This window comes from Hypanus sabinus, chromosome 15, assembly GCF_030144855.1.
Source record: "Hypanus sabinus isolate sHypSab1 chromosome 15, sHypSab1.hap1, whole genome shotgun sequence".
Classification (NCBI taxonomy): domain Eukaryota; kingdom Metazoa; phylum Chordata; class Chondrichthyes; order Myliobatiformes; family Dasyatidae; genus Hypanus; species Hypanus sabinus.
In genome coordinates, this window is record NC_082720.1 from 19,746,620 (window position 1) to 19,773,590 (window position 26,971).

Genomic DNA, 26,971 nt, shown 5'->3' on the forward strand with positions numbered 1-26,971 from the left:
TGAGCAATTCCTCTTTGGCACACAGCTGGAGTCTCAGATTTAATTTTGCCCCAGCCTTTATATTGATCATGAATAAATATCACCAACAGAATGACAACTAAGAAAATCACACAACTGTCCAGTAGAGCAAGTGCTGAAAGTACCCAGGTCCTATAACTCGCTTACATCTTGCAGGATGGCATTTCTTTCCCCGTGAAGAGATCAGACCAAACCGCAATGCCCGAGTACATAGTGAGGAAACCAATACTCCTGCCCACCAACCCCGGCCACATGTCAAAAACTAATCAAACATTTTTATCCACGGCATAACAATCGCAAAAAACAGAAAAGCAATTTCAATCATTCAAGCACTTCAACATATTTATTAAACATTTGTTATAGAACATAAATTATATTATGGGTAACAAAATTAAAAGTCACGTAACAGTCTAAAATTATCAAACTCCCGGAACTGGTGATTGCAGGATATTCCATGACCTTTCCTTTGCATTCTTCTGGTTTTGTGGGAGATCTGGTGACAGGTAAATGAGGGATTATAATTACAGTTGGTTAAATGGTGCAATCTCCCCATTTTTTTAAAATATGTACACACCATCCAAACAAGAATAAGGTGAGAATGTGGTGAGGGACAGTTATTTGCCACCCTAGTGATTGTGATGTTTTACAAACGCAATAGGAAAATTTACTCCCCTGCCAAATAAAAATTCTGAGCATAGTTTAAGAACTATGTTCCCTGTTTGCTTAGCAACCATGCTATCCATTATTAAACTCATCTCTTTACAAACTGTGCGTGTATGTTAGGAATTGCTACTGAACCTATTGCAGCCATGTCTAGGCTTTTACATCGTCTATCACAATTGATTTTGACACCTGCGATTATAATATCTTAATACCTTTGAAGGATTAATTATTGTTGACAGTGATGTTGAGTATTTTACATTCATAACCTAGGGAAACCCCATCGTGCTGAAACCTCCCACCTTATGCCATTTATCCCAGTCAAGTCATTGATTTCTACCCATTTCCCATCTTCTCAGCACTGCTAGTAAAGGGGTGTGAGCAGAACCTAATTCGTGCATCCACAGGGATGGACGTTACAATGAAGGAAGCCTCCTTTGCAGAACATTTTTAACCAGTAAGTGTCTTTGGCAGTTGCACGACACAGTGGGAAGGATAAATCAAAAGGACGAGATCAAAGTAAATACCTATTAAAAAAGTATTCAGAAGACAAATAAAAGTGTAAGAGGTTCCCTCAGCTTCTTAGCAGACTGGTAGAGTGGTAGAAGTTTCCATCTACTGCAGACTCTGCTCAATGCCATTTGTTTGACCCAGTTTGTGACATTTACTTAAGCACTAGAGCCTTGTTATTTATTTAAATCCTCAATCTAACTGATTCTCTTCACTCCCAGTCTACGAATCAAACTATTGCATGGTGACCAATCATTTGGGATTTTATGTATACTTCACAAAGACCAATTTGCTTTTCGGAGGTAGGTTTATAATTAACAGGTCATTGGAATTTCTGAAAGAAATCATAAACAATCAAGCATTTTCTTGTCTCCTGCCCTTGCCACACCCATAGTTACAATCAATGTATTGTAAGTCAGGAATGACTTGCCAGTATCACTCATTCAAAAGCAATGCAAGAGAAAGTTATGATGATGCATTGTGGGAAACTCTGCAATGGGACAGTTAATAGGGCCATAGATACACTAAATCATGAATAGTTATATAAAAAAAGATAGACTAATAAATAAAACATTAAATTTAAAAGCTGATTTCTGAAAAACACTGAATAGCCATCACCATACCTCAACCCTAGTCTCTTCCCAGGGGTATTCTCACCTGTTGTCAAGGAAACAATACAATTTGACACAATCTCTCCGCTGAGGCTGTGATTGTAGCTGGGGGATGGTTACAAGGGGCACTGACAGACCTCTCACCCATGCATAAACTGTTAGCCTGCAAATGAGACCCCAGTCAACCCTACAGGCAAAGTCAGCAACTAGGGCAGTTGTTACAGGCACCCTCATCAGTTCAACTTGACTAACATCTTAAATTGGATGAAGAGTGAGATTATAATGTAGCTTCCCTCGGTCCCCCAGTTCAGCTCAGGAATGCAACTGTTTCCCTACTTTTGCCCTGATTATAACTGGAAACACAACAAACTTGGGATTTTTTTTTGCATAGCTTCTCCAATACATTCAAGTGAGATGCAGCAAGTATCAGAACAAAATATTCTGAATTGCATTCATGTGAAACTGCTGTTGATGAAAGTAACAGGAATAGTGAGATACGTCACTTTTTCCATGGCTTAGGATTCAAAATCCGCTGTAAGTTATTGCCAAATGTCATCAACACAGTCCTTAAAAAAATAACGTGGGGGGGGGGGGTGGGAAGGGAGTCGTTATTAAACAAGTCATAGGTATATTTGTAAAGAGTAGGAATTACATTTGTGGACATCCTTTTACTCTCTGCTTCCACTTGGTGACTGATTTCAGGGAATATCAGATGTGATCCATAGCTGCAGTTCCAATACCAAGCCACTTTCTCCAAAGCACTCAGAAATATCAAAAGAGCTTCACTGAGTTACAATAGCCTAAAAATAGTGCTCACTAGCTTTGGATAGTACTGTAATGGAGATCTCCTGAAAGTGGGGTTAGTGATGCTGGTCGGGGAGAGAAGAAGGGAATGGAGGATAAAGCGTTCTGTGATTGACATACCCAAACTGAACAAGGTGAACTGAAAACATGTATATACCATTCAACCTTATAATAGTGAGAAGTGTCAATGTACAGCTTTTAATTAATCCACTTGACCTCCACTGGCAAAGACGACTCCACAGCAAAATGCTTATGGTGGGTGCTGCTAATATTCGATGGCAACAGATTAGTTGTACTTAAGTACTCGTTAATGGTACTTAAACTACACGATATTTGCTAAGCACTTGCAAGTAGGACAAAAGAAAAATTAGGCGGGATTTAATGGCTAATCCAGGTTCTAGGCTAGTGCAAATGAAGTACAGATCCCACAGCGGCTGGGTGAGCAGGGAACCATCAAAACACGTCTGCTATAATCCCCTTTAGCTCCATCCAGGGCAAATCACATTCACACCATCAAGCAGGCTAGGCTGGTCACAGTTACACAGACACACCCTAGTAACAGCTCGTCTCCACCAGGAAGCACAATGTCCACTGATCTCAAATACGGCCTTCAGAAATAGATCTGTTTAGCATCAGAGGGAGCTTGTTCCATTGGACAATAGGGGCACTTTAATCTGCACAAAAAGAAAGACAAAAGAATTGATACAGGAACAGATCTCATTGCTCAAAACAAAGAGTCATTAAATCTATGTTAAATGTGCTTTCAGGCAAACATCATACACCAACACCTTTGCAAGCTATAATGAATGAATTTCCATAAAGAGCAAACACAAGACCCTGACGAAGGGTCTCGGCCCAAAACGTCGACAGTGCTTCTCCCTATAGATGCTGCCTGGCCTGCTGTGTTCCACCAGCATTTTGTGTGTGTTGTTTGAAATTCCAGCATCTGCAGATTTCCTTGTGTTTGCTCTTTAAATTCACTACTGCGAAGCCTCTGCCAGTGATGCCTACACATGAAGGGTCTCGGCCCGAAACGTCGACAGTGCTTCTCCCTATAGATGCTGCCTGGCCTGCTGTGTTCCACCAGCATTTTGTGTGTGTTGTTTGAAATTCCAGCATCTGCAGATTTCCTTGTGTTTGCTCTTTAAATTCACTACTGCGAAGCCTCTGCCAGTGATGCCTACACATGAAGGGTCTCGGCCCGAAACGTCGACAGTGCTTCTCCCTACAGATGCTGCCTGGCCTGCTGTATTACACCAGCACTCTGTGTGTGTGTTGTTTGAAATTCCATAAAGCATTGGAGGGTCATATTTGCTACATGTTGGTTGAAATTAGTTAGTTGAGATTAGTACCAAAGCAAAGACTGTGCCTTCTTAAACACTGTAGTGTAAACCTACATCACAAGGAAGATGATGGCAGCATTGAACATGACAAAAGGCGACATCCTTCAGACGGTTCATGAAACTACTTCTGTCACTTCTTTTGTCTCTTTTCCTTTCAAATGTGGATCTGCTACAGTTGCAGCCTGTAATCTACATTTTAATGGTGGATTTTTGGGCCGATTGAGCAAGCTGGCACTTTGCTGTCTCCCAGGGCATTCGGGTGAAGCTTCAAGCAAAGCATTTGACCTCGAGGCCAAGGAGCCTGCAGACTGCACACGGGCCAATGACTGGCTCCATTTGTCGCCGATTAAAGTGTCAAGGAAGATCGCAATAATCGAGGTGAGAGTGGAAGCAAGGGGTACTCAGCACCGTCCACCAGCCCCTCGCTCACTGCCGCCGGAGGAAGGTGCCTGCGTGTGATGGTCTCTCTCCCTCTCAATGCTGCCGGAGGATTGTGCTGGAGTCCTGGTCTTGGGAAAGGTTTAATCAATGCTGTTTGTGGATTGGACTCTGTCGTTCACTCCGAGTTATGATGTGTTTCTGGCTGCTCCTTTTCGCGTTGCTATCTTGGTTGGGGCAGTCTAGATTGAACTGAACTTTTGTTTAATATTCTGTGTTTTTTGTTCATTCTTCCCCCTTTTCTACAGCGTACGTGTATAGTGTGCGCGTGCACACTCCTTTGAACAGGTTCCAGTATTTTCTTTATTTCACGGCCGTTTCAGGGTTGAATACTGCATACATACTTTGATAATAAATGTACTTTGAATCTTTGAATAAAGAGCCACAGTGTTCATGATTGATACTGAAGTCAGTCCAATGCACACCAACTCTTGAGGGAGTGAAACCAACAAATCCAGCCAGTTATGTACTAGGGAGGCAGTGGGAATGAGTAAAACAGAAAATATGGAGGACAACACTATACAAGTTAGAGGCTGCACTTCTTTACGCCTAACAAAATAAACTATTAACTTCCCATCCCCAAGCCAGCAGCCACTTTCAGAAAAGCACATTTCCACCCACACATGCAACAGGCGTATCAGTCACTGCATCTGGAGTACTTACTTCCCGCCGTTTATCAGTTTGTTCAACGCATCTCTGGAGATCACGTGGCCACAGATCAGCTTCATCGGAGGGTTGGATTCAGTAGCCTGCTGTCGGAGGATGGGGCAGGCAAACACAGAGTGGTACCAGCACTTCTTCCCCAGCTCAATCTCAATCTGAAAGAAAGAAAAGGACAGTACAACATCTTTGCTTCTCTTGCTGGGTGAAGGGTAACATTAGTTCCGCAGGAATTTGCTTCGTTCCAAGGTGTACGGCAAGTCAGCGGACATACAGGCGGCCCTCCTTATCCGCGGGTTCCACAAGCGCGGATTCTAAACCCACGGATCAGGAAAACCCGGAAGTTCTCTCTCCAGCACTCGTTGTTTGAGCATGTACAGACTAATTTTCTTGTAATTATTCCCTAAACAATACAGTATACCAACTATTAACATAGTATTAGATATTATAAGTAATCTAGAGATGATTTAAAAGTACAGGCAGTCCCCGGGTTATGAAGGAGTTCCGTTCCTGAGTCCCTCCTTTAAACAGATTTGAAGTCTGAACAGGTACATCCGGTATTATTTAGCGTTGGTTAGTCAAACGTTTGTCTTAGTATATAGTAATATATTTTACCTTTCTATGCATATAAAACACTTAAGAAACGTATGTATTTCAATAATCAAACCACTGCGTTGCTTAGTAAAAATTGTAGCTTTCATCAGGGCAGGGCCTTTCACATTATCCATTAAAATTGTTCCGATCATTGACCGACTGTAGCCTAACACTTTTCTAATGACCCATGGTATTTCACCTCTTTCCCATCACTTTATTACTTCCACTTTATTTTCAATCATGACCATGATTATTTTAGTGAACAGAAACACTGCAGATTCATAGCTGCACTGGGTCCTAAAGACCACCGCATTGAGACAGGTTGAATAAGGTCTGGGGTTCCACTGGGTCCTAAAGTCCACCGCATTGAGACAGGTTGAATAATGTCTGGGGTTCCACTGGGTCCTAAAGTCCACCGCATTGAGACAGGTTGAATAAGGTCTGGGGTTCCACTGGGTCCTAAAGTCCACCGCATTGAGACAGGTTGAATAAGGTCTGGGGTTCCACTGGGTCCTAAAGTCCACCGCATTGAGACAGGTTGAATAATGTCTGGGGTTCCACTGGGTCCTAAAGTCCACCGCATTGAGACAGGTTGAATAAGGTCTGGGGTTCCACTGGGTCCTAAAGTCCACCGCATTGAGACAGGTTGAATAAGGTCTGGGGTTCCACTGGGTCCTAAAGTCCACCGCATTGAGACAGGTTGAATAAGGTCTGGGGTTCCACTGGGTCCTAAAGTCCACCGCATTGAGACAGGTTGAATAAGGTCTGGGGTTCCACTGGGTCCTAAAGTCCACCGCATTGAGACAGGTTGAATAAGGTCTGGGATTCCACTGGCTCCTAAAGTCCACCGCATTGAGACAGGTTGAATAAGGTCTGGGATTCCACTGGCTCCTAAAGTCCACCGTATTGAGACAGGTTGAATAAGGGACTTGAGCATCCGCTTTTTTTGTTATCTGCTGGGGGGGGGGGGGTGGTCCCAGAACCAATTCCCCGGGGATAAGGAGGGCCGACTGTACTGCTAAAACAGAATGTTGTTTAGAATCTGCTAATGTGACATCAGTAGGCAATACTCACTGGAAGCTCGTCCTTTTGGCTCCATATCCCCGTGCACTGTCGCTGTTCAATTACTGCCTTAATATTCAGCAGAACCGGCAATGCGAGACATCCAGCAGAAAAGCTGTGAAAGTATGGAGAATATCGTCAACAGGAGTGTGTCTGGACAAGGAGTATGACCAGCTGTGGACTGGAAATGTCCTCTTGTTTAACACAGTGATTGAAGCCGTCATTCCTTTGCATGCCCACTTCAAGATAGCAGAGTTGCCAAAAGGTTACCATCTTCCCCACTTCTCAATAACTCCCCCCCCATTAATTGACAATCTTACCAGGAAAAATGGAATAGGAGGAATGCATCTTTACTTTGTTTTCCAAGCACTGAATGGACTCGCCTATCCTGGGCTGTCACATCAGCCTTATCCTCCTCAACTTCTCCTTGCGCGCTGCTGACTGACTTATGGGAGCAAACAAACTCTACCAGTGTAGTAGAAAATTGGAGGGAAATTTTCATTCTAAAGGAGGAATTTTTTATTATTATTTTTTTTTAAACGCAGTGCGACCTGGGCTTGAGAGTGAGGAGGGATATTAGAAAGTCTTGAGTCTTATTGAAAACCACCTGGAAGAACTGTAGACCAAAATTGAACAGTATTTCTTATCCCTTTCAACACGTGAATGACTGGGTGAGGGACTCTTTCTCTGAATCTACTGCTCAGCCCGAGAACCCGACCTCGAGAGAAGAGGAAGAACTGTGTGAACTGCAGTCTGATCGTGCATTTAAGATGAGATTTAGTGACCTGCCTCTGGACAAGTACTGGATTTCTGTGAAATTAGAGCATCCTGCCATTTATGGGAAAGCAAGGAATATTTTGCTGCAGTTTTCAACTTCTTACATGTGTGAGCCAGCTTTCTCTTAGTTAACAAGCATCAAAAGCAAGGATAGAAATATGCTCAATTCAGTTGAAGGTGAAATCTGTGTGTGCTTATCCCAAGTTCGACCCAGAAATGAGTATTTGTGCGCAAAAAAAAACAAGCACAGGTTTCACATGCTAGGCCTGTATTTGAGCCTGATCATGTCACTTAGTAAGAAAATGTTCTTTCAAAGTCTTGTATAAAATTGTGTCTTAGGCTAGATTTTTATTCATATTGCTTTGGCTTATGGTTTTAGTAACTTTACTATTCAACAATGTCAATAAATTTTCATGTTGTAAATAGCATTAATTAAAATCAATTTAAAACCTTTATTTAAATTAAACCTACTGAGCCCATCTTTAGAAAAATTAAATCCCTTTTTGGTTCAAGCCAGTTATTTAACAGAAATTTATTATGCTTTCCTTATGAGTTTTAAAATTTATGAAAGGGAAAGTTTAATTTCAAGAAAGGAAATCTAAGCTTGACTTTTTTTTCCAAGAAAGGTTGACGAAAAATTCATTCTCTACTCAAAAGAGCATTGATAATTATTTTTGGATTATTATATCTACAACTTATCGTTAGCTGTAGATATAATAATTTTTATGCAGGGCTTCCCTGACACCTGAAAATTATTTCAAGGGTTTTTGCAGGGCAAAAAGATTGAGAAAGACTGATCTAAACTGAACAATTTTCAGAAACACAGGCAACTGGAATCTTGTATCACAAAAGGCATGGGTCTATCCCAACTTTTTAAGAGCTATTCAATTAACCTCAAATTCGAGGCTCTTTATTTCTTTTTATTGATTTTTTAATGCATTTTCTACAACACTACAAAAAAAAACCCCAAGAACGAAATAGGAAATTAATACAGTGCAAGATAAACATACAATGGTAATATAATACGGAATATAATCATTGAAAAAGCACCCAAATTAAAGTCGTGTAAAGTTAGTGTCCACCCCCATCCCCCCCCCCAAAAAAAACCTCCAGACCAACCACAGCAAAATGTGGGAAATATAAATCAGAACATTCAAACCCCTAAATCTGTAAATACAATTAAAAACAGAAGATAATGATGCCTACTACCAAAAAGAAAGCTGAAAGTAAGGGACTGAAAAAGAAACTTAATCAAAAGGAAAGTTATGAAAATATTCAAGAAAAGGTCCCCAGACCTTATGAAACTTTATGTCTGAATTAAGATTTGAGTAATGAATTTTTTCAAGGTCTAAGCAGGACATAATATCGTTAAGCCATTGAGCGTGCATGGGTGGGGAAACATCTCTCTATCTAAGAAGAATTAGACGTCTAGCCAGGAGAGAAGCAAAAGATAATATTCGATGTTTAGTCAAACTCAAATGTATATCTGTCTCACTTTCGAGGCTCTTTATGGAAGCCTCTGTAAGTACTTTCCGACCAATTCCACCTCTAATTCCCCTATAAAAGTTTACTGCTGAATTTTGTACCAATACCCAGGTAAATCTAGACCTTAATAGCACCTGGCATGAAGACATTTTGTCTTGTTTCCTCCATTGTTCTTTTTGCTGGCTACTTTTGCATTGCTTCAACAAAATTTTGATTTTTGTTTTACCACCTGCTAAATCCAATTGAAACCCCCCAGCTTCTCTGGATCAGGAGGTTTCAGAGCTTCCAAATTGCCCATGGTTCAATCACTGGTTTTCCCTACAAACTCAAAAGCCAGTTCAAACCAATTTCTACCCCAGACTCTACTCCTTATGCCACCATCATAAAGATTTCTGACTCTTTCTGGAACAAATTGTTCCAGCCCCTCACTCAGCTAACCTTCAATCGAGCCTTGTGAAAGCACATTTACACCTACACAATCCCTCTAACTGCTTGTATATTTCTCGCATAAAATCTCACGAACATAAGACATGAGAGCAGAATTCCTCGGAGCAATTACGCCATTTCATCACAGTCAATTTATTATCCCTCTCAACCCCATTCTCTTGATAACTATTTACACCCTTAATATTTAAGAGCCTACCAACCTCTGCTTTAAATATATCCAATGACTTGGCCTCCACACCTGACTATTGCAAAGAATTCCACAGATTCACCACCCTCCAGCTAAAGAAATTCCTCCTCTGTTCTAAAAGGATGCTCTTGTATTCCGAGGCTGTGCCCTCTAGTCCTAACTTCCCCCACTATAGGGAGCATCCTCTCTGCATCTACTCTATCTAGGCCTTCCAATATTTGATAGGTTTCAATGATATACCCCCTCACTCTTCTAAACTCCAGCAAGTACAGGCCCAGAATCATCAAACTTGCATGATAACCCTTTCATTACAGGAATAATTCTCCTGAACTTCCCTCTGGACCCTCTCCAATGTCAGCACATCCTTTCTTAGATAAGGGGCCCAAAACTACTCACAATACTCCAAACGAGGCCCCCCCAGTGTCTTATAAAGCCTCAGTATTACATCCTTGCTTTCATCTACGCTAACATTGCATTTGCCTTGCTTACCACTGTCTCAACCTGCAAGTTAACTTTTAGGGAATCTTGCATAAGGACACCAAGTCCCTTTGCATCTCTGATTTCTGAAACTGATCCCTGTTCAGAAAATAGTCTATGTCTTTATTCTATCTACCAAAATACATGACCGTACACATCTCTACTGTATTCTATCTGCCACTTTGCTCGCTCTCCTAACCTGTCCAAGTCCTTTTACAGACTCCCTACTTCACAAGACAGCCATTTTGTGGGTTCCATTTCAATTTTACAGTGTACTGCTAATTTCTGCAGTTTCCTTGGCATTTCTTGATCAAGAAGCTGATAGTCACATCAGATATGATCGACTGACTCTTCTAAACATTGGGAAGATGGCATTTATCCACTACCTGCCGCCTTTTCTGCACTGGAACCCCTGCTGGCATGATCCATGGGAGGCTCATTTATTACACCACTGCTACCTCAGATGCAGCATCAGAGGCGAGGTAAAAGAGACAGCGTGCTAATCAGCCGTCACTCCCAGGCATACTCCTGGCTAATGTTCAGTCCTTGGACAACAAGCTGTGCAAACTGAGAGCCAAAACCTCTTACCAGCAGGAAACAAAGGAATGCAATGGTTTGTGCTTTGTGGAGACCTGGCTGATGGTGGAGATACCGGATCGTGCCATCGAGCACTCTGGGTTCTCCCTGTTCTGGGCTGACAGGTCAAAAAACCTCTCTGGGAAGAATAAAGGAGGAGGGGTATGCTTCATGGTCAATAATGTTTGGTGCAACCCCTGGAATGTGCATGCTCTCAAATCCTATTGTTCCCCGGATCTGGAGTACCTTGAGCTGCTGTGTAAACCTTTGTGGCTGCCTAGAGAGTTCATGGCTGTTATTATCACAGCTGTGTATATTCTACCGCAGGCTGATACTGACCTGGCTCTCAAGGAACTGTATGAAACTATCAGCACCTTGGAGTTGGCACACCCAGAGGCTGCCTTCATCGTCACCGGTGACTTTAACAGAGCGTCACTGTCTAAAGTCTCTGTGAAGTTTTGTCAACACATCCAGGTGAGCACACAGAGAGGCAGCATTCTCAACCACTGCTACTCTCCCTTCCGCAATGCTTGTAAAGTGCTTCTCCGCCTGATCACTCTTCCAACGTGCTTCTGATGTACAGGCAGAAGCTGAAACAAGAGGCGGCCATAGTTAAAACCGCCCTCTGTTGGTCCGACCAATCGGCCTCCACGCTACAGGACTGCTTTGAGGACGGCAACTGGAATGTCTTCCATGATGAGGATGTCTCCGAGTTTACGGAAGACATCATGAGCTTCACCCGGAAGTGCATCAAGGGTATTGTCCCCCAGAAGCTGGTCAGGGTCTATCCAAACCGGAAACCCCGGATCAACAGCTCCGTGCGAGACATTGCTGGTAATCAGCAGGAGTTCAAGAAATGCGGCTACGACCTGCTCAAAGTCATCAAGGCAGCGAAACAAAAATACAGGGACAAGATCCAGACACAACTTTACACCAACAACACATGCAGCTTATTGCAAGGTCTGCACACCATCGCAGACTACCAAGCTAAATGAAGAGGCATTTCCCACATCGCTGCCTCTCTCCCAGATAAATCTTCTTTCTTTTCAAATCTTTTTATTATTATTATTATTCAAAAATACACAGCTACATCGAAGTAACAACACTTACAATGCCTCAAAAAAATTATCTTAAAGATTGAAAATTTTTGTGAATAAAAAAAACCCTACTGAGCAAGAAAGGTGAGAAAGAAAAGCCCATTGAGGGTACAACCCCGGAGCCATGCGTCATATAGAAAGCTTCTAAAGATAAACATCAAACCGCCAACAAGAAGAAACAAATATATCAAAGCAAAATTTACACTTAGATTGTGGAGGAAATTTATCAGTTAACTGAAATGATAGTAACGAGCAAATGAGCCCCATCTCTTCTCAAAATCAAACAAAGGTTCAAAGGTTTGACTTCTAATTTTCTCTCCAAACTGAGACACAGCCTCACTTGAGAGAACCACTCTCCCAGATAAATCTTCTTTACGCTCGGTTTGATGTCGTCAACACCTGCACCTTAGTCATCACTGAGGCTGAAGTACACAGGTGCTCCCCACGAGTGGCCAGCCACAAGCCTGTGGGACCTGATGGCGTCCCAGGGCGGATACTCAGGATGTGTGCGACACAAATGGCAGGAGTGTTTACAGATATTTTTAATCTTCCCTCTCCCAGTGTAGAGTGCCCTCCTGCTTCAAAACATCCACCATTGTCCCTGTACCTAAATAGACCAAGGTAACATGTCTGAACAACTGGCGTCCTGTCACACTCACCTCAATAATAAGCGAATGCTTTGAGAGGCTGGTCAAGGATTACATCTGCAGCTTGCTGCCACCCACACTGGACCCCCTACGATTCGCCTACTGACACAACCGATTGACAGATGACACAATAGCCACAGCTCTACACACCATCTTTACACACCTGGAGAAGGATGCTTATTTGAGAACGCTTTTCTTGGATTCAACACCATAATTCCCTCCAGGCTCAACAAGAAGCTCAGAGACCTTGTGTAGCTGGATCCTGTCAGATTGCTGGCAGGTGTTCAGAGTGAGCTCCCTCACCTCTGCCCCTCAACACAGGTGCCCCTCAGGGCTGTGTCCTAGGCCCCCTCCTTTACTCTCTGTATACCCATGACTGTGTCGCCACCCACAGCTTCAATCTGCTAATCAAATTTGCTGACGACACTAACTGATTGGCCTAATCTCAAATAATAATGAGGCAGCCCACAGAGAGGAATCATCACCCTGACACAGTGGTGTCAAGGAAACAACCTCTCCCTCGATGTCGCAAAAACAAAGGAGCTGGTTGTGGACTACAGGAGGAATGGAGACAGGCTAACCCTTATTGACATCAATGGATCTGGGGTTGAGAAGGTGAACAGCTTTAAGTTCCTCAACATAAACATCACCGAGGACCTCACGTGGTTTGTACAAACCAGCTGTGTGGTGAGAAAAGCACAACAGGGCCTCTTTCACCTCAGACAGTTGAAGAAGTTTGGTATGGGCCCCCAAATCCTAAGAACTTTCTACAGGGGCACAATTGAGAGCATCCTGACTGGCTGCATCACTGCCTAGTATGGGAACTGTACTTTTCCCCATCACAGGACTCTGCAGAGAGTGGTACAGATAGCCCAGCGCATCTGTAGATGTGAACTTCCCACTACTCAGGATATTTGCAAAGACAGGTGTGTAAAAAGGGCCCAAAGGATGATTGGGGACCCGAGATACCCCAACCACAAACTGTTCCAGCTGCTACCACCTGGGAAATGGTACCATAGTATAAAAGCCAGGACTAACAGGCTCAGGGACAGCTTCTTCCATCAGGCCATCAGACTGATTAATTCACACTGATACAATTGTATTTCTATGTTATATTGACTGTCCTCTATTTATTACAAATTACTATAAATTGTACATTTACATGGCGGCATAACAAAGATTTTTACTCCTCATGTATGTGAAGGATGTAAGTAATAGTCAATTCAATTCAATACTACCTGCCCCTCCACTTATCATTGAATCATCTGTAAACTTTGCTACAAAGCATCAATTCTGTCATCCAAATCATTGACATATAAAGTGAAAAGAGGCAGTCACACCACCACTAGTCACTAGCAGCCAACCAGAAAAGTCCCCCTGTATTCCTATTCTGCCTCTTGTCAGTCAGCCAACCTCCCTGTCCATCCTAGTATCGTTCCTGTGATAGCATGGGCTCTTAGTTTGTTAAGCAGCCACATGTGCAGCACCATGTCAAAGACCTTCTGAAAACCCAGATGTCTCCTGACTCTCCTTTGTCTATCCTGCCTGTTATTTCCTTAAAGAATTCCAACAGACTTGTCAGGCTGTTAAGGAAACCTCTTAAGGAAACCATGCTGATGTTGGCCTCCAAGGACCCTGAAACCTCATCCTTCATAACGGACTCTTAAGATCTGACTGCCCACTGAAGTCAGGCTAAATAACCTGTAATTTCCTTTCTTCTGTGTCCCTCTTCAGAGAGTTGAATGACATTTACAATTTTCTAATCCTCCGGAACCTTTCCAGAATCTAGTGATTTTTGAAAGACTATTAGTAATGACTCCACGATCTCTTCAGCTACATCTTTCAGGGCCCTGAGGATATAGTACATCCGGTTCCAGGTGATTTATCTACCTTCAGACCTCTTAGTTTCCCAAGCACCTTCTGCTTAGTAATGGCAACTGCACTCAAATCTGCCCCCTAACACTCAGATTTCTTTGTCTTACACAGTGAAGACTTCTGCAAATACGAGTTCACCTGCTCTTTCTGTCATACCTTTGAGCCATACCTAACTGGAGATCCAATTGCACAGGACAAAGTTCTTGTGATGAAGCTGTTTGAATGGTACTCTTTAACACTCTACATTGATCATACATTTTCCAAAAAACAAGTCAGAGGATATTGTTTAGATAGTGACTGACAGCAGAGTTGATGCCTTCACTTCCTATGGATGCAGATTCCAGCTGATGTAGTCTTGGCTAGATTCAGGCAAGAATGGCCAATTGCACAATACAGGCCAGACGGAAAAAAATGACTCCGTCCATAATTTAGTGCTTCAACCAGTTTATCCACTGGAGGAGAGCAACTTGACTATTTACCCAAAAGCCAGGATTGCAGAAGATGGACAGAAGAGTGGGTTCAAAATATGTAGAATTGCAGCTTCATAATATCCCCACTTTGATGCAAAATGCTGGAAGAAACAACTTTACAATAAAATCGAAGGAAAGAGATGGAATGAAACATTTCTACAAGTTTCTGTGCTCTGCAATTCTTCTGTATAACTAGTGCTCATTTGGATACACAAAATGGGACAAACAACTTTCACATCAGAATATCTAACAAAGGAAAGCTGAGCAGCTATTTAATGTTAAAATGAAGGATAAGTCCAATGAATTTGATCCGAAAAGATTGAATTTTTAAACCAGTTTTTGTTTTAATCCTGAATGATAATCATGTGAAGAGGAAGACAGCCTAGAGCAAAACCCTACCCAAACTCAACAGGAAGATGAAACTGCAGTGACACTGATACAATGATCTCATCTCTTCATCTGCCAGTGGCTCCCAGGGAATTCACCTTCTGTGCTCCGAGCAGTTTGAAAAAGAGATCTCAGTCGAAGTCATGGGAACAGAAACAAGCAAAAAAAAACACACTAATATACTAAACTTCAGAAATTGCTCCGCTATATTTACAATTGCTGGTTTGCCTGTATTTTTTATATACATGAGAGATGAGGTCAAGCCAATCAACTGGTGAAAACTAGCTTTTGATGCTTTTAGTTCTCCCTCACAGTGCTCCACACATCCCAGCAGGTTAAACCTCAAGGTTAAACTGCTTACTGCTTAACTGCTACCATCATTGTCAGGATTCTCAACTGCTGCTTTTCCATTTCCTACACTTGTGCTCTAAAATCCTGTCCTCAGCTTCCACACGTCACGCCCCACATTCCTCCTCCATAATTTCTGATGCTTTCAGGGAGTTTCCTTCAGACGAAGCCTCCACTCAGTGTTCCAAAGGGACTGTTCCCTTCAGACCTTCTGTTCACTTGTGCTTCCCCACACTCACTCCTATCCTCATGACATCTTTCCAAATAACCACTGGAGCAGCAACATCCCCACATTTATTGCTTCCCTCCCCACCATCTGGTTAGCCAAACAGGGAAACTGCATTTCACTTCCAGTTTGGTGAATTGCATCTACACTCTCCGTGCCTTTTCCCCTGGAGAACGCAAACACTGACCGGGTGATTACTTTGCAGAACACCTCCATTCAATTCATCAGGGTGACCTTGAACCTTCAGGTGCCTGATGCCCTAATTCCCCACCCCATTCTGACCCCCTGGTCTTTCTCCCCTCATATTGGTCTATGGGAGCCAAATGCAAACTTGAGAAACAACTTTTCTTCCAATGAAGCAAGCTTCGGCCCTCAGGACTCACACCATGTTCACCTGCTTCAGATAACCAGTCTTTCCAGTTCCTGTCAGGACGTGGGAGTGCTCATCAGATCCAGCAACATACATGGCAATAGGGGGGACAGAGACCACAGAAGCAGTGGAACTGTCACGTCAGGGAGGAGAGAGAAAGGGCATCAGCCTAGGCTATTTCTTTCCCTGCAGATACTTATTTGGAACAATTCTTAAAGAACAAAAACAATCAAGAAAATAGCGGGAATTCCCTTCGTTCTTCTGGGATACTATGCCACTTAATTTGGACAGGAGATTGTTACTGAACAGTTTCGAACTAGCGTCAGGCTTGGGTAACCGTTAGAAATGACACCATGCCTAAAGGGAAGTTTATAAAATAGCATTAGTTGTGTGTGTGTTTGTGTTCAAAAAGCAGTGATTTTTGTCACTAATAGTTGGCGAGAAATAAGCAGTAAGACAATTCAGAACTGTTCTGCTTACTGCAGTTTAAAGGCATTTGGGCTTGGAGATGCCAGAAACAACTGGGAGAGAAAATGAAATAATTTCATAATTTCAAATTAGAAACACCTTAATCTGCTTGTTGTTATTAAAATGACTTAAAATTCAGTCACAATTAGAATATTAAAAGGGAAAAGATTCCAGCTATGACATTGTTCTTACCTGACACTCAGCGGGGACTCAACAGAAAGGCCGAGGAGGGCGCAGGCATCTCTGGTGAAGATGTCACAGATGTCTGCCCACTGGTTTGAATCCAGCAGATGGAGATATGGGGAGTTTGCAATACCATTGCGCAGGTAAACCAGGCTTCCCATCAACACTTGGATGTCTGGAATGACAACTCTTGCATTACTATCGAGCAATTCACAGAAGAGCAAAATGCCCCTGGCCAAGGGTAACACATTAGAAAATTAGCAGAACAAATGTCAAAAATTACTGATGACAGTGCAGAAATTTTAAAGGAAACTTATGGGGCAAGTTTTTAAATAAAAGTGATAATTGCTTAGAATAGAAGCAAAAGCAATTGCAGTGGGTAACAGGCATTTTCAGTGGTGCTATTAAGTTTGAGAACCCTGTAGAATTTTCTATTTCTAATAAGCATGACCTAAAATGTGATCAGATCGCCACTGAAGTCCTAAAACAGGATAAAGAGAACCTGATTAAATAAATAACACAAAACATTATACTTGTTCATTTATTTATTGAGAAGAATGATCCAGTATGACATGTATTTGTTGGAAAAAGTATGTGAACCTCTGGGGTAATGCCTTCTACAAAAGCTATTTGTTCCAATCAATGAGATGAGGTTGGAGGTGTGGGTTGTAGAGGTACCTGTCCCATAAAAAAGACACACAAAGTCAGAGCCTGCTTTGAAAGATCTGTTTATGTGCACCATGCCTCAATCAAAACAACTTTCAGGAGGACCTTAGAAGAATTGTAGAGATACATGAAGCTGGGAAAGGCTACAAGAGCATTTCTAAAGTTTGCGAAAGACCACCTGGATGTTCTACAATGCTTCTGGGACCATGTTCTGAGGACAGGTGAGACAGAAGTTGAACTTTTAACTCATTGCTAGGTTTGAAGGGAAAAAGGCACTGCACACCAACACCAAAACCTCATCCCAACTGTGAAGCATGGTGGAAGGAGCATCATGGTTTGGGACTGCTTTGCTATTTCATGAATGGAACAACTTGCAATCATTCAGGGAACGATGAATTCAAAATTGTATCAAGACAGTTTACAGGAGAATGTCAGGGCAGCGTTGTGTCAGCTGAAGCTTAATAGAAGATGGATAATGCAACAAGATAATGATCCAAAAGAGAAAAGTAAATTGACAACAAAATGTTTTAAAAGGAAGAAAATTTATGTTTTGGAATGGCCGAGTCAAAGTCCTGACCTTAATCCTACAGAATTGCTGTGGAAGGACCCAAAGCAAGCAGTTCATGCAAGGAAGCCCACCGACAGTCCAGAGTTGAAGCAATTTTGTAAGATGGAATGACCTAAAATTCCTCCAGGACCGACCAACGGTTACCGGAAATGTTTGGTTGAAATTATTGCAGTACAAGGGGGTCACACCAATTACTGAAAACAAAGGTTCACATACTTTTTCCAACATGTAATATTGTATCATTATTCCTCAATAAATAAATGAACAAATATATTGTTTTTTGTGTTATTTATTTAACTGTGTTCTCTTTATCTTGTTTTAGGACTTACGTGAATATTTGATCACATTTTAGGTCATATTTATGCAGAAATAGGGAAAAAGCTACAGGGTTCACAAACTTTCTAGCACCACTGTAGGTCCGTGCATGAATAGGTACACAAGATGCAGGAGGGCACAGGCAGATGTGATGTTTTAATTGGCATCATTGTCAGCACAGAAGGACTTGTTCTTGTGCTGGTTCCTAACCAGAAACAGAAGATCAGCAAATGTTACAAAACAAAGAGCTGGAATATGGATGCCACCACAGAACAGAAGTAAATCCAAATTTGATCCTGAATTCCAGTGTCATCTCTGTAGAGGGTAAACATTCTCCTTGTGACAGCATGGACTTCCTGGACTACCTACTGCAGTCTCTGGTCACTGTACTGTAAGCAGTGGCTGGTGACTAATGCAAGCAAGGGTACAATGTATGGTTAAATGAAACAAAAGGGAGAAATGCAAATGGTGGGATTGCTCTTCCACCATCAACTCGTGGGCTAAGTGGCCCCCACGTCACAGTAAATAAATAGACAACATACATAATATAATCTAAATAATCCTTATGTACAGGTAACCTCTGTGCATATAACAACATGCATTTAACATAGAATTCAGAAACACCCAGAGGAAACCAGATTTTCCAGGATTGCTTTGTTATGATGCTACAAACAAAACACAACCCTTAATATAGACCAGAACCACAAAAGGGAAGGACAGCTGTAATGAGGTAGGGTGTCAACACAAATGTTGGGAAACCAGTACAAGTCTGGTTGAAATCTGCTTACAGGCTATCCATAAGCAAAGCTCAGAGAATCGTAACTAGTTGTGACAGGGGTAAATGTAGAATTATTATTAAAGTTTGCGTTATTCTGTAGATATACTAATGGTTTTGGAGACTGCTAGTAGAGATGGTTATGTGTTTTTTTAAACAAGTGGACCTACTCCATCAGGTATTCTCAAGTTTGATGGAATAATCGAAGGCTTTGTTGCCAAGTTCACGGACAATATGAAGATAGGTGGAGGGGCAGGCAGTGTTGAGGAACCAGGGAGGTGGCAGAAGGACTGAGACTAGGAGAATGGGCAAAGCAGCAGCAGATGGAATACAGTGTGGGGAAGTGTGCAGTCATGCTCTTTGGTAGAAGGAAGAAAAGTGTAGACTATTTTCAAAGTGGGGAGAAAATTCAAAAATCCAAGGTGTGAAAGGACTTGGGAGCCCTCGTGCAGGAATCCCGAAAGGTCGATTTGAATTGGTGGTGAGGAAGGAAAATGCAATGCTAGAATTCATTTTCAGAGGACTAGAATATAAAAGTAAGCATGTAATGCTGAGGCTTTATAAAGCACTGGTGAGGCCTCACTTGGAGTATTGTGAGCAGTTTCAGGAAGGATGTGCTGACCTCAGGGAGAGCTCAAAGGAGCTTAAGAAGAATTATTCCAGGAATGAAAGGGGCATTTGATGCCCTGAGCCCGTACTTGCTGGGATTTAGACGAATGAAGGGGGAAATCCCATTGAAACCTATCGTATGTTGAAACACCTAGATAGGGTGGATGCGGAGAGGATGTTTCCTATAATGGCTGAGTCTAGGACCAGAGGACATAGCCTCAGAATAGAGGGACATCTGTTTAGAACGGAGATGAAAACGAATTTCTTTAGCCATAGGGTGCTGAATATGTGGAATTCATTGCCCTGGACAGCTATGGAGGCCAGGTCATTGGGTGTATTTAAGGTGGAGGTTGTTTGGTTTTTGATTAGTCAGGACGTGAAGGGTTATAGGGAGAAGGCAGAATGGAGTTGATAGGGAAAATGGATCAGCCATGACAAAATGGCGAGGTAGGCTCAATGGGCCAAATGGTCTAATACTGCTCCGACCTGGTTCTGAATTTACTTCACTGTATGGATAAGTTTTATTATGGGTTGTTACATTATGGTAAGTGACTCTCTTTTACTTCAGTGCCTTAAACATCTTGAAACCTTTAAATATTTGGACGCTGAATGCTCCTGAGCATTTTGGTATTCTTATTAAATGCCCAAGCAGAATGGACAGTGCCAGAGGTAGGATACACAGAGAATCATTCATGAGTGACCAAGGAAGGAAGATCCCGTTCTGCTCCGTTAGCCAATCTCAGTCGAGAGGGAACTGGACCACAGGACGAGTGATAGGTACTTCAGCTTTGGGTGATGGATAATCTACCTGCTCCTTAAGGCTATGGTGCAACCTCTCATGGAAGTCACTTATTCAAACAGGAGGGGAGAAAAGGGAAAAAAAAACAACTGAATGGCCTCATTGTCGGGTTTTAGCATCTGGAAGGTGCATTGGAGAAGGTGCCCTTTGTACATCCAGGGAATTATTTTAAAAACATGGTAAAATACTCTCCTAAAACTAACAATATCAATGTTTGGAGAAGAGGAGGAGAAAAGTTTTTAAAAAAGTAACAGAATTAATAAAGTGCATTAGTTTATTGGTATGATTGACAGGTTTATTCAATCATAGCCACTATAAGCTTGTTACTTAGCTTTTAAGTTGAAGCAGCCTTTTAAACAATTGACCAAACCCATCTGGTCTGACCTCTTTGATGTTGCTGTGCAAAGGGCTGAAAGTTCTTGGCATATTCCAGTGCCTCAATTTGGTTGATGATGCCTCCAGTCAGTAGGCTAATGAAATACAGCCTGTGCAGTTTGAACTCCAATGTGCTGTTCAAGGCCAGCAGTCTCTCCCGGTTTGTCATGGCCCATCTGAGGGACAGAAGCAAAGCATTCAAATCAGACGCAAACAAAGAAAACAGCTTATCACACTCACAAGGGAATCTGCAGATGCTGGAAATTCAAACAACACACACAAAATGCTGGTGGAACGCAGCAGGCCAGGCTGCATCTATAGGGAGAAGCACTGTCGATGTTTTGGGCCGAGACCCTTCGTCAGGACCAACTGAAAGGAAAGATAGTAAGAGATTTGAAAGTGGGATGGGGAGGGTTAATGCAAAATGGCACTGATGGCAATGTTGACAAGCATTTGAAAGAAATTGGACACAAATGCCTCTGACAAGACCCCACACAGCAGGCTGGTCTGGTCAAAACACAAAATGGTGGGGGATCTCAGCAGGTCAGGCAGCAACTATAGAAAAAAAATACAAGTGACTCTTTGGGCTGAAACATCGACTGTACTTCTTTCCCCCATACATGCTGCCTGGCTTGTCGAGCTCCTCCAGTGTCTTGTGTGCGTTGCTCGGATTTCCAGCATCTGCAGATTTTCTCTACATCCGGTAGGTTAGGTTGCAAGGGATTTAAGGAGAGGTAGCTAACTGGATTTATAATTGCTGGCTTGGTAGTAAATTCGGAGTGACGGTTGGAGGTGGTTTCTTGGACTGAAGGCCTGTGACTGGTGGTGTGCCTCTGGTGGGCCCTTTTCTTATTTATTATTAATATAGACAAGCCTCCAATCTGATTGCATATTGATTTTTCCTTCCAGTAAATACATTCCTCCCCCTCCCCCACTTCCTCTACTCCCCACTCTAACTTCTCACCTGCCTATCACCTCTCCCTGGGTCCCCTCCTCCTCCTCTTTCTCCTACGGCCCACTCTCCTCTCCCATCAGATTCCTTCTTCTCCAGCCCTTTACCTTCCCCACCAACCTGGCTTCACCTTTCACCTACCCTCCTCCCCACCTTATTCTAGCATCTTCCCCCTTCCTTTTCAGTCCCAGAGGCACCTCTTGGCTGGAAGCCTCGACGTTTACTCTTTTGCAAGGATGCTGCCTCCCCTACCGAGTTCCTCCAGCAATTTGTATGTGTTGCTTGGGATTCAAGGCTGCTGTTAAAAGGGTGGGTAAGGGCGAGATGTAGAGAAGTATCTGAACTCTGCCAACAGCGACAATGCACAACATCCCAGTCGAAGGAAACCGCGGCTCTCGAGGGTTGTGGGTTAGAGGTGTCCACTGAGAAACAAAGCATCTAAAATACAAAGCTAATTCTCTAGTTCCTCAATGTTCCCGGGGGTCAGCAGCTGGACAGTCAGCTTCCACATCCCCCTGCCTGCCTTCCGGTCCTCCCACAGGTGACAGGAGACTCAGGCAGTGGTCAGAGAAGAACACCGTGTGTGACGTTGGTGGCTCTGACCACGATAGGCTCTAACACGAACAGGAAACTAATCCAGGAACGGACTGAGCCAGCCGGTCGGTCGGAACCAGGTGGTTGTGGCTGCTGAAGGCCTCACGTAGCTTGGCTGTTTTAACCACTTCCATCAGGGATCTGGAGGTGCTGTCTACACTATCAGATCATCCAGCCATTGAAGTCAGTGGCCAGAACAACCAGCTGTGAGCAGCGGAGGGGGCTGCTCGATAGCGGCCTGGCGCTCGCTCCGCGCGGCTGAATTATACACCTCGATGAGCTGGAGCCGAGGGTTTCATCTGCCACGAGGATGCACACAGCAACCTCCTCCCTGACTTGGCTGATTAGAGAAGTTGCTTCCTTGTAGCAGGGTCCCCAGGCTGGAAGCGCAACAATCACTGCCCACTGACCATGGGGCCCTCATCGAGACCTCCTCCAGTAGTTGTGGAGGTCTAATGGACCGTATTGAGGGTGATCCTCCCCTGGACGTGGTGATGCTGATGGGGGAAAGAGGGACGTCGTTGGACACTTCTCCTTCTCCGGTCGATCTGCACCCTCCACCTCTCTGATCTGACGCATGTCTACTCGTGGATTCCCAGAGCTGGGAGGGAAGGGATGGCGCCTGTGCTGCTCTCAGTCTCCTGGAGCTGGGGGCCAGTGGCCTCTGTACAACTCCCTGGTTTTGACTGGCTGATCTGAGTCTCCTGGAAATGGAGGCTCGTGTGCTGCCCCTGGCCTCCAGTGGCTGGGGTTTGGTCGGTGGAATTCCTTCTCCATCCGCAAGTGCCCGTTGGCTCCTTTCCACGTTTTCCTCTGGTGTTTAGTGCCAGTTTCTCACGCTTGCTTCATCCTGATGGGAAGAGGTTGCTGTCACCTGTTTGCTGCCCTGCCCTCTTCTTCCTATTCCTTTTATTCTCATAAGAAATTCTTCTTCTTCACCCACCACCATTCCTCCTCTTGTCCCTCTGCTCTGCCCTTCTCCATGGACTCCTCTTCGCTGTGGAGGGGCGGGTAGGAGTTTGAGTCTGTCTCTGTTTCGGTGAGGGCCGTGGTCTTTGCGCTGTTGGTAGGCCCACGGCATTTGTCTGTGCATTCCCAGTGCCAGCTCTCCCTCTTACTGCTGGCAGGTACGTGCCAGCATGTTCTGGTCAGGCTTTCTGGAGGTGACCTGCCTCTCCACAGAGGTCGCAATATTTGCTTTCCTGGCAGTCTGGAGGCCTTCCTGTCTGCAGTTCTTGCAGATTACTGCACTGAATTGCCACGTGTCCAGTCTTGATGTATGCTGGTCAGCCCAGGCTCTGCTGTAACTCCACGTAACCATGGTTACCTCTGATGATGAAGGCCGAGGGCCAGTGGACGATGGAGCCATTTGAATCCACACCCAACTTAAACTTCATCTGGTGCTTACTTGGCAAGTTCCTGAACAAATCTTTGATATTCACACAGGTTCCTTTGCCCTCGAAGTTCAAAGTACATTTATTATTACAATGTGTATACATTATACAGCCTTGAGGTTTGTCTCCTTACGGGCAGCCACAAAACAAAAAAAGCACAGAAGAACCCATTAAAAAAGGTCGTCAAACATCAAATGTGCAGAGAGGGGAAGAAAAACAAATCGTGCAAACAATAAGAGTAAGCAAGTAGCTTTAGAAGTTTTCTGAAAGACACAAAGCCAGGCATCACTGCAACTGGAGCAGGCCACAGCCCCAGTTCAGCGCAGAGCGGAGTAAACGTTGCAGGGCAGCGAGCAGAACTGACCCTTTGCCTTGCTTCCGGTCCTGACACCCTGACCTTTCCGATCTGGCCCAGGCAAATACCAATGGGCTCATGTGGGTTGAACATGTTTCTTCTGGGTGGGGATGGTGACAAGTAGCTGTGCCTTCAATAGTTGTTGAAAAGTCTGCAGGAACATCTGCTATCCTGCCACACACTTGAAGGTTATATTGAAAAAAACCTCTGAAGTCTTGAATGCAATAGATTTCCTCTGCCTCGAACTTGCAGTACTCGAGCAGGACCTTCAGAATGAAGTGGTCCCTGTTGAAGGGGTTTCTCTTACTGAGATCCTTCAGTCCCACCCTGATCATGTGTTGGGTCCCAGTTCCTCCAGTCAAAATTGCTGGTAGATGCCGATTGCTGGCATCACCCTGGTTTCCCAATCCGCATGGCGGTCAGTCAGCTCGTTAAGCTCTCATCACGATGAGTTCCCCTTCTCCTCAACGTCTGCCTCCTCAGCCATCCAGCACGGGTAAAGCACCCCTATCTACTGAGCACATCTACACAAAATGCTGTTGCGGGAAAGCAGCATCCATCATCAGAGATCCCCACCACCCAGGCCATGCCCTCTTCACACTGCTGCCATCAGGTAGAAGGTACAAGAGCCTCCGGACTCACACCACAGATTCAAGAACAGTTACTACCCGGCAACCATCAGGCTGTTTTACACAAAGGGGATATCTGCACTCACTTGCCCCATCATTGAAATGTTCCCACAATCAATGACTTCACTTTTAACGATTCTTTATCACATGTTCTTGTTATTTATTGATATTTATATTTGCACAGTTCATTGCTTTCTGCACTCTGGTCGATCTTTCACTGATCCTGTTACAGTTACTGTTCTATAGATTTGCTGAGTATGCTCACAAGCAAACAAATCTCAGGGTTGTAGAAGGTGACATATACGTACTTTAAGAATGAACAGGTCAGCAGTGTGCACGGGAAAGGAGAGTCAGTGGCATTTAAAAGAATGCACAATCTGTAGGTGCAAATTAGGACTACAGCTGGAGGGATCAAACAGGTCGTCAAAGCTGCAAACAATTTAGATGAATACAAGACATGTAATGAAATAGATAAAGTATTTGCATAGTTAACCAGAAGAAACCACAATTCATTCCGTAGGGAGGGAACATGCAGTAATCAGAGTGTGCAGGTGGAAGTGACAAGGCCAGTCTCACTGAATGGCACAACAAGAAACAAGGCACTGGGGAGAGTCCATACAGTGTCAGAGCACAACAGCAGAGAGACAGGCCCTCCGGTCCACCTAGTGCACCTGCTTAGTCCATCTAGCCGTTTGTGGACCAGAGCTCTCTAAACCTCTCTCATCCGCGTACCATCCAAATTTCTCTTAAATGTTGAAATCGAATCCACACCCACCGGCAGCTCGCTCCACACCTGCACCACCCTCCGAGAGAAGAGGTTGCCCTCAGGTTCCTTTTAGACCTTTCAGCCCAAACCCTTGACCTCTAGTTTGAGTCTCACTCACACAGAGGGGAATAAGCCTGCCTGCATTTACCATTCTGTACTCCGAAGAAGTCTGGATACCTCAAAAAGATCTTCCCTCATTCTGCTGTACTCCAGTGAATAAAGTTCCAACTTATCCATTCTTTCCCATCACCCAGATCCTCAAGTCCCAGTAGCATCCCAATAAATTTTCTCAAGTCCGAGAAACCTCCTTGTATGTTCTCTCTGCACACTTTCAAACTTATTGATATTGTTCCTGTAGGTAGGTGCTCAAAACTGCACAAAATACTCCAAATTTGGCCTCACCAACATCTTGTGCAACTTCAACAGAACATTCCAACTCATATACCCAGTGTTCATTCATATGGTCAGATCATATAATCAATTATATCAAAGGCTATAGGGATTACATAAAAACATAGACCCCTACAGCACAATACAGGCCCTTCAACCCACAAAGCTGTGCCGAACATGTCCTTACCTTAGAAATTACCTATGGTTACCCATAGCCCTCTAGTTTTCTAAGCTCCATGTACCAATCCAGGAGTCTCTTAAAAGACCCAATTGTATCTGCCTCCACCAATGTCACTGGTAGCCCATTCCACACACTCACCACTCTAAAAACTTACCCCTGACATCTCCTCTGTATCTACTTCCAAGCACCTTAAACCTGTGCCCTCTTGTGCTAGCCATTTCAGCCCTGGGGAAAAGCCTCTGACTATCCACATGATCAATGCCTCTCATCATCTTATAGAAACATAGAAAATAGGTGCAGGAATAAGCCATTCGGCCCTTCGAGCTTGCACCGCCATTAAGTATGATCATAGCTGATCATCCAACTCAGAACCTTGTATCTGTTTTCTCTCCATACCCCCGATCCCTTTAGCCACAAGGGCCATATCTAACTCCCTCTTAAATATAGTCAATGAACTGGTCTCAACTGTTTCCTGTGGCAGAGAATTCCACAGATTCACCACTCTCTGTGTGAAGAAGTTTTTCCTCATCTCGTTCCTAAAAGGCTTCCCATTTAATCTTAAACTGTGACCACTCGTTCTGGACTTCCCCAACATCGGGAACAATCTTCCTGCATCTAGCCTGTCCAATCCCTTTAGAATTTTATACGTTTCAATAAGATCTCCCCTCAATCTTCTAAATTCCAGCGAGTATAAGCCCAGTCGATCCAGTCTTTCTTCATATGAAAGCCCTGCCATCCCAGGAATCAATCTGGTGAACCTTCTCTGCACTCCCTCTAAAGCAAGAATGTCTTTCCTCAGATTAGGGGACCAAAACTGCACACAATATGCTAGGTGCAAGGCCTTGTACAACTGCAGTAGAACCTCCCTGCTCCTGTACTCGAA

The 26,971-nt window shown here is 43.6% G+C and overlaps 1 protein-coding gene across 2 annotated transcripts in view; it reads right to left on the minus strand.

The window, feature by feature from the left end:
* Positions 1–342: 342 nt before the first annotated feature.
* Positions 343–26,971, minus strand: part of rmnd5b (required for meiotic nuclear division 5 homolog B) — a 44,995-nt gene continuing 18,366 nt past the window's right edge. Inside the window, exons 5-10 of one of the 2 annotated variants that reach the window (XR_009515826.1) lie at positions 20,837–21,003; positions 16,730–16,895; positions 6,713–6,815; positions 5,048–5,202; positions 3,155–3,277; positions 343–511 (exon numbers count right to left, since the gene is read on the minus strand). Coding sequence is in view for 1 of the 2 variants with exons in the window: in XM_059990083.1 (XP_059846066.1) it covers positions 3,214–3,277; positions 5,048–5,202; positions 6,713–6,815; positions 16,730–16,895; positions 20,837–21,003 (655 nt within the window). In the remaining variant the exon portion in view is untranslated. Of the gene's footprint in view, positions 3,278–5,047; positions 5,203–6,712; positions 6,816–16,729; positions 16,896–20,836; positions 21,004–26,971 lie in introns of both variants that reach the window. The other variant, XM_059990083.1, reaches the window with a different exon arrangement.